Here is a 12972-nt window from a genome sequence, read left to right as displayed (position 1 = left end):
ATGTTCAGCTGATTATCCACCATACTCCCACCCCAAATCTTTTTCAGAGTCACTGCTTCCCTGGATGGAGTCCACCATCCTCTAAATATTGCTTATGTTCTTTGTTCCTATATATATATACATTTAGCCGTATGAAAAACACGTAGTTTGCTTGTGCCCCGTTTACCAAGTGATCCAGATTGCTCTGATCCAGTGACCTCCCCTCTTCATTATTTGCCACTTCCTCAATTTATGCATCATCTGCAAACTTTACTGGTGATGACCTGAGGTTTTCTTCCAGGTCACTGAAGGTCAGGTCATTAAATAATGTAGAGTCAAGAACCTAGCCTTGCAGGAACCCACTGGAAACACAGCTGCTTGATCACAATTTCCCATTTACAGTTACATTTTGAGACCTCCTAGCCAGCTTTTAAGCCATTTAATGCAATGCAAGAAGTATGGGTAATAAGCAGGAAGAACTGGAAGTGCTAATAAATAAATACAACTATGACATTATTGGCATTACTGAAACTTGGTGGGATAATACACACGACTGGAATGTTGGTGTGGATGGGTATAGTTTGCTCAGGAAGGATAGACAGGGGAAAAAGGGAGGAGGTGTTGCCTTATATATTAAAAATGTACACACTTGGACTGAGGTGGAGATGGACATAGGAGACGGAAGGGTGGAGAGTCTCTGGGTTAGGCTAAAAGGGGTAAAAAACACGGGTGATGTCGTGCTGGGAGTCTACTACAGGCCACCTAATCAGGCAGAAGAGGTGGATGAGGCTTTTTTCAAACAACTAACAAAATCATCCAAAGCCCAAGATTTTGGTGGTGATGGGGGACTTCAACTACCCAGATATATGTTGGGAAAATAACACCGCGGGGCACAGACTATCCAATAAGTTCCTGGACTGCATTGCAGACAACTTTTTATTTCAGAAAGTTGAAAAAGCTACTAGGGGGGAAGCTGTTCTAGACTTGATTTTAACCAATAGGGAGGAACTTGTTGAGAATTTGAAAGTAGAAGGAAGCTTGGGTGAAAGTGATCATGAAATCATAGAATTTGCAATTCTAAGGAAAGGTAGAAGGGAGTACAGCAGAATAGAGACAATGGATTTCAGGAAGGCGGATTTTGGTAAGCTCAGAGAGCTGATAGGCAAGGTCCCATGGGAATTAAGACTGAGGGGAAAAGCAGCTGAGGAAAGTTGGCAGTTTTTCAAAGGGACGCTATTAAGGGCCCAAAAGCAAGTTATTCCGATGGTTAGGAAAGATAGAAAATGTGGCAAAAGACCACCTTGGCTTACCCTTGCGATCTTGCGTGACCTACAAAATAAAAAGGCGTCATATAAAAAATGGAAACTAGGTCAGATCACGAAGGATGAATATAGGCAAATAACACAGGAATGCAGAGGCAAGATTAGACAAGCAAAGGCACAAAATGAACTCAAACTAGCTATAGGAATAAAGGGAAACAAGAAGACTTTTTATCAATACATTAGAAGCAAGAGGAAGACTAAGGACAGGGTAGGCCCACTGCTCAATGAGGAGGGGGTAACAGTAACGGGAGACTTGGAAATGGCAGAGATGCTTAATGACTTCTTTGTTTCAGTCTTCACTGAGAAGTCTGAAGGAATGTCTAGTATAGTGAATGCTTACGGGAAGAGGGTAGGTTTAGAAGAGAAAATAAGGAAAGAGCAAGTAAAAAATTACTTAGAAAAGTTAGATGCCTGCAAGTCACCAGGGCCTGATGAAATGCATCCTAGAATACTCAAGGAGTTAATGGAAGAGGTATCTGAGCCTCTAGCTATTATCTTTGGGAAATCATGGGAGACGGGGGAGATTCCAGAAGACTGGAAGGGGGCAAATATAGTGCCCATCTATAAAAAGGGAAATAAAAACAACCCAGGAAACTACAGACCAGTTAGTTTAACTTCTGTGCCAGGGAAGATAATGGAGCAGGTAATCAAAGAAATCATCTGCAAACACTTGGAAGGTGGTAAGGTAATAGGGAATAGCCAGCATGGATTTGTAAAGAACAAATCATGTCAAACTAATCTGATAGCGTTCTTTGATAGGATAACGAGCCTTGTGGATAAGGGAGAAGCGGTGGATGTGATATACCTAGACTTTAGTAAGGCATTTGATACGGTCTCGCATGATATTCTTATAGATAAGCTAGGAAAGTACAATTTAGATGGGGCTACTATAAGGTGGGTGCATAACTGGCTGGATAACCGTACTCAGAGAGTAGTTGTTAATGGCTCCCAATCCTGCTGGAAAGGTATAACAAGTGGGGTTCCGCAGGGGTCTGTTTTGGGACCGGTTCTGCTCAATATCTTCATCAACGATTTAGATGTTGGCATAGAAAGTACGCTTATTAAGTTTGCGGACGATACCAAACTGGGAGGGATTGCAACTGCTTTGGAGGACAGGGTCAAAATTCAAAATGATCTGGACAAGTTGGAGAAATGGTCTGAGGTAAACAGGATGAAGTTCAATAAAGATAAATGCAAAGTGCTCCACTTAGGAAGGAACAATCAGTTTCACACATACAGAATGGGAAGAGACTGTCTAGGAAGGAGTATGGCAGAAAGAGATCTAGGGGTCATAGTGGACCACAAGCTTAATATGAGTCAACAGTGTGATACTGTTGCAAAAAAAGCAAACGTGATTCTGGGATGCATTAACAGGTGTGTTGTAAACAAGACACGAGAAGTCATTCTTCCGCTTTACTCTGCGCTGGTTAGGCCTCAACTGGAGTATTATGTCCAGTTCTGGGCGCCGCATTTCAGGAAAGATGTGGAGAAATTGGAGAGGGTCCAGAGAAGAGCAACAAGAATGATTAAAGGTCTTGAGAACATGACCTATGAAGGAAGGCTGAAGGAATTGGGTTTGTTTAGTTTGGAAAAGAGAAGACTGAGAGGGGACATGATAGCAGTTTTCAGGTATCTAAAAGGGTGTCATCAGGAGGAGGGAGAAAAGTTGTTCACCTTAGCCTCCAATGATAGAACAAGAAGCAATGGGCTTAAACTGCAGCAAGGGAGATTTAGGTTGGACATTAGGAAAAAGTTCCTAACTGTCAGGGTAGTTAAACACTGGAATAGATTGCCTAGGGAAGTTGTGGAATCTCCATCGCTGGAGATATTTAAGAGTAGGTTAGATAAATGTCTATCGGGGATGGTCTAGACAGTATTTGGTCCTGCCATGAGGGCAGGGGACTGGACTCGATGACCTCTCGAGGTCCCTTCCAGTCCTAGAGTCTATGAGTCTATAATGTGTGTCAAGTTAATTTTACATTCTAATTTTTTAATCAAAATGTGCAGTACCAAGTCAAATGCCTTATAGAAGGACAACACTTGACTTGGTACTGCACAAAAAGATCTTGAAAATTCACAAAGCAATACAGATACTATTTTGGCATATTTGATCCTGAGCTCCCAGGACAAGCCAGGCAATGGATAAGCCTCTGAGAATCTCCAACCCTTATAGGAGTCTTGAGCTTGTTAATGCCTCCTTCAATTCTTGAGCCCTGTGCCCTACTATCCAATCTCCTTGAATTTAATCTTTTTGTAATATTCTTTCTGGTTTTCTTTTTCACAGTGACTTCAGCATAAAATAAGCTTGCCCTCTGTGACAGTCTGTTCCCTTATGCTCACCCCTTTTACAAGACTATGATACATCTTGTACAAAGCATACTTTGTAAGGTATCATTTGAAAGCTCATGCTTTGCTGATTATTGCCATGCATATTTCACCAAGACAACATTGTATATATATAGTTGTAAGATTCTACTGCATGATATTAAGATAGGTTCTAACATGTTCTGGAGGACAGTCACAAACCAGTTCCCCAGAGACAAAAGGCTAGCCAATGCCTCGGCCAGGTGTCAATGAGATTAAGTGGACCATCACCTGAGTGGCCACTCTTTGGCAGAAGAGGGGATGTGGGCTAAAAAAAACCCCTACATTTTGACAAAGAAGCATCCTGAGGTTCCTCTCCTCACAGACTTTCTGTCTACTGAATTTCAACTGGAGATGACTGTTGCACAAGAGAAGAGGCTATAAGGGGAGATCATCTCTCCCTTGCTCTCTACCCACTGCATCATCAACACCTGAAAAACAAAGGAGGTATCATTGGACTGGGGAAGAGATCCTGACTGAAAGAGGTTCAGCCAGTAAGGCTGCTGGCACATGTGGTGAGAGACTTTTGCTTTGTATTCACTTACCTTGTTAAGTTAGGTGTTAGTTGCATTTTACCTTTTATTTCCTTGTAACCATTTCTGACTTATTCCTTATTATTTGCAATCACCTAAAATCTATCTTTCTGTAGTTAATAAATTTGTTTTGTTGTTTTACCTAAACCAGTATGTTTGGGAAACTCCATTTGGGGTAATAAGATTTGGGCATATCATTTTCTATTAATAAATGACAGACTTCACATGAGCGTGTATTGTCCAGGAGATGCACATTTCTGGGGTAAGTCTGAGACTGGAAATTTGCTGGCGTTGCTCTGCAGTTTGATTCAAGAGTGGCTGGACAAATCACTCATACAATATAGGTGGGACTGATTTACATGCTGGAGGCTGTGTGTGAGAAGACCAAGAGTGGTAGCTGCCACAGCAAAGCAGTATAAAAGACACCCCAAGTTGGAAAATAGAGGGACACAACTGTTCATCAGTCCAGATTTGTACTCTGGGTAATGTCACACCCTCCTATGACATCCTAGGAGCACTCTTATTAGTCCACATCTAAGGTTGACCTGGAATGGGTTCCAAGTTACAATACAGGTGGAACTTCCTCTAGCCTCTCCTCTTGTCAATTATTACAACATGGTGGAGCAAACAGCCATCTACACACATTGCACTAAAACAGCCTACTCAGAAAAAGATGTGTGTTTTTATCCACTGCCAGCACTAGGTCTCTCTTCAAAGAGAATCCTGCAACAGTACTAGGGACGTATGTGCCTGAGAATATGCCTTTGGCCTATTTAACACAATTTTATACAGGTGAAATATGGGCCTCAGGCTCCTGGCAAGTTGGCAGTGTGGCCTCAGTTTGGCTGTTCGGAAACCCCTGTCATAACACGAGCCCATGCCATACAAACACAGAGTTTGTAATCATGACAACTGATCCATCCTTCCCACAGGGTACTAATGTCAGAATCAAACCAAGCTTGGATTACCTGAGAGGAGTCAATTGATGCATCCTCTTTCTTTTGTGCTGTAGTTTTGCTACTGAAAACAAATAAGCAGAAATAACCAGTTAATTGAGAGGATTTCAGATAGAAAACTTTAAAAACTGCAACCCTCCTACAATATCTGGAACTTTTAGCTTTCACCTTTTCTGAAAAGCAATCGTGCATGGAGATCTGTGTAGTTGACAAGTGATTTTGGTATTTAATTTCTTACAGTGATCTTCTTTCCAAACCAGAGCTAGTTTGGGTTATTCTGTTCAACTGGTTCCTGGGGTTTTTACAGTCACTTCTAATAATGTCAGAATTTTCCCCTCTTTATCCCCACACAGATGATTTTCAGATTAGATATTTTTGTGTGTTCTGTCATGCAGAGTGCTCTCTGTCAATTACAAGTAATTATTTTCCCTAGAGTAGAGCTACCTACCACATTGCTTTCTCAGCTCTGTGGAATGGCCCCACAATTCCCATTTCCCCTGCTTTATTTCCCCTCATTCTTCCAGTATTTTGCAACAGGGGTGGAGTGCTAAATATTGCAGCTATATGATGAATGATGTCTTCATAAAGAGCAGGTTTAGCTATAATGAGGATGAGTAGATAAAATTAGGGACCTGATCAAATGAGATAGTGGGCAACCTCAACTCCCCAGTAAAGTCAAGGGGAATTAAGGGTGCTCAGCATCTCATAGAATTGGCCCATAAATAGGATAAAGAGGCTGAAGCCCCGAGAGCCCCCTCCCTGCTGGGCAGAAGCCCTGAGCCCCACCACCCTGCCGCAAGTCAGAAGCTCCAAGCTCCCCCCAAACAGTCTGGTAGGTGAAGAATGGACAGGAGAGGTTGTGAGGGACTCCAAGAGCTGTACTTTTACGCAGAGCCACAGTTTGGCCATCCCTGGTATACAGAACAATATAAACAAGTCACTGTCTGTATGAAATTTTAGTACTGATTTCGCTAGTGCTTTTCATGTAGCCTATAATAAAACTAGGTAAATATCTAGATCAGCTGATGTACCCCCTGGAAGACTTCTACGTACCCCCAAAGGTACACATACCCCTGGTAAGAACCACTGCTCTCGCTGAGTGAGCAAAGGGAGAATCCAGGCTTCAATGTTTGGGGTGCCCTCAATCAGAGATAGGATGGATGTGGCCTCACAGGATCAAATTCTGTCCTGACTTCAGTGGGGTCTCACAGGGAGTAAGTCAGAGCCAAGAGTATTGCATATAGATAGTAGCATTACAAATGGTGGCACTGCGTATTTTTGCTGATCTGAATTCTTGTTGGTTTATTTTCAGCAGCATCACAGACACTGCACTGTGGGATATAGGAAATATCACACCTGTTTTGGGGTGGCGGCTGTAGATGCTCGAAGTACAACAGGCCATTGGTGTTCACACTCAGTACAGTCTCACCCTTGGACTCTAGTTCTATCTGGAATGGATTTGCTGTGATGTGAAGCTTGCAGTCCTCATTGGCACATGTCAATACCAGAATACCTGTTTCCTTCTGGGCTATAGAGAGCCTGGTAAATTAAAAAAAAAAAAAAAAGGTAATGGATTTCCATAGGTTTTAGATAATTGTAGATAAACAACAAATTAGACAAAAGATAATTTAAGGATAATTGTGTAACATAAGGCCAAATCTTGAAACTGCTCTTGAAGCAAAACTCCATTCTCTTAAATAACTGTAGGTTCTGAGTAAGCACTGAGGACTCCTGGATCTGGCCCACAGACTGAACAGTGCAATAGCTGGCTACAAAGTTTCCTTCAACATTCTCAATAGTTTTTATTTTCTCAATACAAATAGACAACACATTAGGTCAAAATGATGCATACTAAGGTCTAGCCCACCTTCTGGCTGGCTCATATAGTTACAGATTTCACATATGAGGCTATATCATCTTCTTCAATATGCAACATTTATCGTTGGGCACAAACTCACCTTCATAAGCCAATTGCTTTTTTTCTATTCCTGTAAGTTCCTGATATTCATAACGGTAAATACAACTGTACTCAAATAAGAGGGATGAGAACACACAGTTGATGGGAAAGGGGTATAAGCAATTAAGAGACTATATCACCTTCCAGAGCTTACCTCTGAGTGGTAGGTTCTTTATGAGAACATCAGGGACTTCATACCTTGATTTGAGAGGAGATATCTCATTAATTTTAAGCCTGAAAATGTTGCCGTCTATTGCATAAATTTCCACTAGGAGAGGAACCTGGGAATAAACAAATAGGTACAGTAGCAGCTAATACTACACTGTGATAAAGGCATCAATTTATATTTGAATTCAGAAATTCTGGATCTCATATCATCAGACATTTATTTTCTGAAAAAAATCTGTCTGCCTTCTGATCCAGCATAGTTTAGTAGGCCCAAAACTGCACACAGTCACCATGCATTTGAATTTTCACCAGATAGGTATATTTCACTGTTTTTAAGAAACAAATACTCTTAGTTTGTAAGTGAAACTGGACTGAATTATTTACAAAAAGCCAAGCCGGAGGCTTTGTTTAGCATTTTTCAGGAAATTGTCTCCATTCAGTTGGATTAGACATAGACTGGCATGTTTTATTTTATTTTACTTGGTAATTCACTGTGTTCTGTCTGTCACTACTTGGAATCACTTAAAATCACTACCAGTATTTCAAAGCAATCAGCTGTGAACAGACCCTGCTCGACTACACCACTGTGATGGGTTAGACCACAGAAACTCCTTTGGGAACTGACAAGTGATATGCCAAGACTGCTTCTGTCCCTGCTTTCTTGCCAGCTCAGGACCCCAGCACCCTGTCTTGCTGAGCTAGACATGCCTGTCTGCTCCAGCACAGACCCAGGTCTGAAATTACTTGCCCCACAGCTGCAAACTTAATTGAAAGTAGCTTATAGAAGTGTTCTTGTCTTAACACTCAGATGCCCAACTCCCAATGTGGTTTAAAACCCAAATAAATCCATTTTACCCTGTATAAAGCTTATACAGGGTAAACTCGTGAATTGTTCACCCTCTGTAACACTGATAGAGAGATATGCACAGCTGTTTGGTCCCCCCAGATATTAATACATACTGAGTTAATTAATAAGTAAAAAGTGACTTATTAAATACAGAAAGTAGGATTTAAGTGATTCCAAGTAGTGATAGACAGAACAAAGTGAATTACCAAGTAAAATAAAGTAAAACACACCAGTCTATGTCTAATCCAACTGAATACAGACAAAATCCTCAGCAGTTCCAGAATGATTCCTTTTACAGACTAATCTCTTTTCAGTCTGCGTCGAGCAATCACTCACACCGCTTGCAGTCACTGTACTTTGTTCCAGTTTCTTTCAGGTATTTTTAGGGGTGGAGAGGCTCTCTCTTTAGCCAGCTGAAGCCAAAATAGAGAGGTCATCCCTGGGCTTAAATAGACTTTCTCTTGTGGGTGGAGACCCCCTCCTCTCTCCTATGCAAAGTCCAGCTACAAAATGGAGGTTTGGAGTCACCTGGACAAGTCACATGTCCATGTATGACTGAGTTCCTTACCAGCCAAGCCACATTCCTGGGAAAGCCCAGATGTGGATTGGTGTCTCCAAGTTCATTGTTGGATTAAGTGTTTCTTGACTGGGCACTGAGAATAGTCTTTTCTCAGGAAGCTGACCAACTGCTTCACTACAGCCAATATTCATAACTTTGACTACAAAAATTATACATGCATACATATAGAATTAATAGATTCAGTAGATCACGACCTTTACACAGATCTGTTACATGGCATATGTAGCATAAAACAATTCTAGTTATGTTATATATATATGTAGAGAGAGATATATATAAAAACACTATATTTCCATAAAGCCTTATCACACATTCCTTCTATCAGACTGTAGGGATTCTTGTAAGGCTGTTCCTCACCCTAAGAGTTTACAATGCTAATTTAAAAGATTAGATTTATGCTCCTATTAGTGTGAGAGGCTGAATTAGGCTGATCCTGGATCTTTTGTATAGGAAATCACTAGGACCGTGAGATAGCAAATGCCTTTGCTCATTTAACTTCCTTATTTCTGAAATCTTGAGAGAGAAAATTTCCAGACAAAGTGTTATAGGATGCAAAATTATTATTTTGAAAACTACAGGAGTTATCATGATAGCTAAAGTTTTTCAATTGGTATGCACTACAGCACACAAGGAAACCACCTTGTTCTTACTCCAGTAGGGCTGACTTAAATTTGTTATTTTAGAGTGGGGGAGAAAGCCTTAAATCTAAAAACCTTTCTCAGGTAAAAAGATGTCTGTTTAGCTTTTTTGTATTGTCACTGAAGCTAAAAAATAAAAATAACATTAATTTCTTTAAAGGTGCCTCTCTTTATAGTCATATAAATTATCTAAAATCAAGGACACCTTTGTGATGATAATATTTTGCTTTATATCACAGAACTACCAGCATCCAAGGATCTCAAATGACTTTATAAATGTGGGCAAATATTATCAGTCTCATTCAGGGGCGGCTCTAAGTATTTTGCCGCTCCAAGCACGGCAAGCAGGCTGCCTTCGGCGGCTTGCCTGCGGGAGGTCCCCGGTCCCCCGGATTTGGCGGCGGCCTGTGGGAGCTCCCCCGAAGCCACGGGGCCAGCAGACCCTCTGCAGGCATGCTGCCAAAGGCAACCTGCCTGCCGCCCTCGCAGCAACCAGCAGAGCACCCCCCCACGGCTTGCCGCCCCAAGCACTGACTTGGGTTGCTAGTGCCTGGAGCGGCCCTAGTTTAATTTTAAAGAGAGTCAGTAGAGAAAGGACTCAGTTTCCCAGTTCACAGACTCTTCTTTTACCATTGCCTCCCTTAGTGTGTGAGATCTCACCTTATTCTTCTCACTAACTATTTGGAGTTTGACACTATCATTGCATAATGTAACTGAATCCAACAATGCTTGATACAAGGACTTCCCAGGAAGCAGAAGTTTCTGACGCCTGCAAAGACAGAGAATTGTTGTTGGCTTCAATAAATGTCATGGTTTACATGATGTTAGGGAATACTACATTAAATAGGAATTGTTTACTGAGTCAGATAACTCTCTCTTGCATCTTTCATATACTTGCTATTTTTTTGCTATGTTAAGAATTATTATTAATTATTTATAGCACCTGGAAGCCCTGACCAGGACTAGGTTCCTGCTGTGTCAGATGCTGTACAAAGATAAAGACATGGTTCCTGTCCTGAAAAGTTTATAAATATATCATGTGTATGAGTTACAAAAGAGAGTTTTTTTAGTTCATAATCACTAAAAATATCAGTACAACTGTTTTTGCAATAATAGGGTTAACCCAAGTGCGCTGGCCAAATTCCAAGTTAGGCAATCATATTCTGCCTCCTTAACTTCTTCCTGCAGGTAGTTAAATAGCTACTGCATTTCACTGGTGGGTGAAGCAATTCCCTTGTGTGTATGTATATATGATCTATCTGTATTTTGTATAGGTTAGAATACTGTGTAGAAATATAGACTCATTTAAAAATGGTGTCTTTAAAAGCATGACCAAGAGGGGAACTAATATAAAAACTACTAATCAAGAAAAGCTATCCTGCTGTGCATAATTAGGCAATTAGGATGGAATTCGCTGCAGAAGAGAAACAAACATTTAAGATTAAAACCTTAGTCAGATGTTGAATTGGCTAATGAGTACAACTAGAGAGAGTTACTTATTTTCTTCACATAAAATCAGATAATAGTTGGAAAATGTATTCCAGGTAGATACAGGAGAAGGGAATGTTTATATTTGGAGTAATAGCATCAGAATAATAGGGCACGGAGTTCAGGTTTTATGTTAAACTATGGCTATAGTTCAGGTTCAGCACCAATGAAATCCTCTGAGTTAGTCTTATAAAACTTTGGTCCCAAAGGGCAGAAATCTCAGGAGAGTAATTGATCTCTGTGAGATTTCTGCCATTTTGGGTCACAGAAGAACAATAACCAGAAAACAAGTCCCCTACAATCTTATCCAAATGTAAATAGTATAGGTGCTTGTTAAAATACAGAGATTCAAATTCAGACTTTTCTGGAATTTGGGGGGAGGATGACATGATCCTGCATTTGAGATTTCAGTCTGATCCCATTCTATTTAGAATATACTAATTTCCAAAAATGGTATTGCTGTTGAGTGGAAAGTTCTCCTTTAAAGTCATATTCATTCTCAAACTTTGTGTATTTTTTGGTTGCTTTAAACTAAGGTATGATTATGAACTGTAACTTTTTTTTTTAACTTCAATATTGTTGGCTTTAAAAAAACACCACCACCTCCCTTATTTAGAATTCTTGTTATAGATGTCTATGTAATATAATGAAATAAATCAATCATGCTGTGTGTGAAAAATACACGTAGGTTGGAGCCCACATCCTTACCTGTAGAAAGCAATATGGTTGCAGTTCTTAAAGTTCCTTTTGTCCACAGCCTCATCTTGAACACTAAAGAAAACAGAACGTTTTAAGAACTCTGTTTTCTGAACACCTGCTACATTATCATATAATGACAGACTCTGCACAAGAGCAGGGGGGATTAAAGAAAATGCTTACAGTTCACATAATATTGAAATGCAAAGAGTATTGGAACTGAACCATTTTGAGCTTTTGTACTGAAATAAATGAATTATTCTTATGGTTTTGAGTACTAAATGATTTCCACTAAATACCTTGATATTTAGACAAAAATCATTAAACCAGTGACTAAAAGAGCTGACTATTAGCACAAATAACTACTTGGGAGTCCTGCAGTTTGAGGTTAGTTGTCCTAGGACAGTCTCAGTAATTCAGTTCATGGTCCACTTCTAGAGGTGGGAATGGAGAGGGAGAAACTCAGGAATGCCTTCTCTTGCCTCCCTTACAGCTAGCAGGGTGAGGGGAGTGTGGGCTATGCCTGTTAAAGAGATATAATAAAATTCGACTGCTCAGCCATTGTGTGCTTCCCCATTATCTCTGGAAGTAAATAGTCTTCCCAAAGGCATAGTGGGTCTGATCCTAGTAGGTACTGAGCATATGCAACTCTCACTCACAGATGATCAACCCTTTGAAGAACAGGCCAAAAGTTTCCAGACAACACAACTTGGTTGTGTGAGTCAGCCCTCTAAAGTATCGTAGCTGAGCCCAAAGAATTCAGAAAAATAGATGCTAGTAATTAAGTACTGTCCTTTAATTAATGGCTAATTAATAACTAAATACCTACGTTAGTTACCCAGGGGAAAATAAGGCCAGTAGTTCGAACCATTCTAAAAACAGAAGCGCCTTACATCTTCCAACAGATTTATCTCATTTGTTGTCAATATGTAATAACTGCCACTTATAAAACATACATCCAACAAATTCAGGTAGTTATCTGAAAAATGTCAGCTCAGTGCATAGCAGTGGTCAAAAGGACTAACAGAATCCTAGGAAATATTAGGAAAGGGATAGAAAATAAGACAAAATATCATAATGCCAGTATTTGAATACATGGTATGACCACTTTTTGAATACTGTGTCCAGTTTGGTCACCCCATCTCAAAAAGGATTTAGTGGAACAGGAAAAGATTCAGAAAAGGGCAACAAGAAAGATCAGGGGTATGGAATGGCTTCCATACAAGGAGAAGCTAAAAGATTAGAGTTACTTAGCTTAAAAAAGAGACAATTAAGGGGGAATATGACCGAGGTCTATGAATAGTGTGGAAAAAAGTAGAATTATTTTCCTTTTCCACAGTATAAAAATCAGGGGCACCTGATAAAAAGAGTAGGCAGCAGGTTTAATACAAATAAGAGGAAGTATTTTTTCATGCAATGCACAATTAACCTGTGGAACTCATTG

At 40.2% G+C, this 12972-nt stretch overlaps 1 protein-coding gene across 1 annotated transcript in view; it reads right to left on the bottom strand.

The window, feature by feature from the left end:
- The window catches only part of GANC (glucosidase alpha, neutral C), a 50818-nt gene that overhangs the window by 31741 nt on the left and 6105 nt on the right, over positions 1-12972 (bottom strand). Inside the window, 6 exon segments of the mRNA XM_030559569.1 lie at positions 5167-5215; positions 6511-6693; positions 7266-7287; positions 7290-7392; positions 10005-10113; positions 11541-11603. Of these exon segments, the coding sequence (XP_030415429.1) occupies positions 5167-5215; positions 6511-6693; positions 7266-7287; positions 7290-7392; positions 10005-10113; positions 11541-11603 (529 nt within the window).

Source organism: Gopherus evgoodei, chromosome 4 (assembly GCF_007399415.2).
Source record: "Gopherus evgoodei ecotype Sinaloan lineage chromosome 4, rGopEvg1_v1.p, whole genome shotgun sequence".
NCBI lineage: Eukaryota > Metazoa > Chordata > Testudines > Testudinidae > Gopherus > Gopherus evgoodei.
Note: the sequence above shows the minus strand (reverse complement) of the source record. Positions and strands in the feature narration are given on the sequence as shown.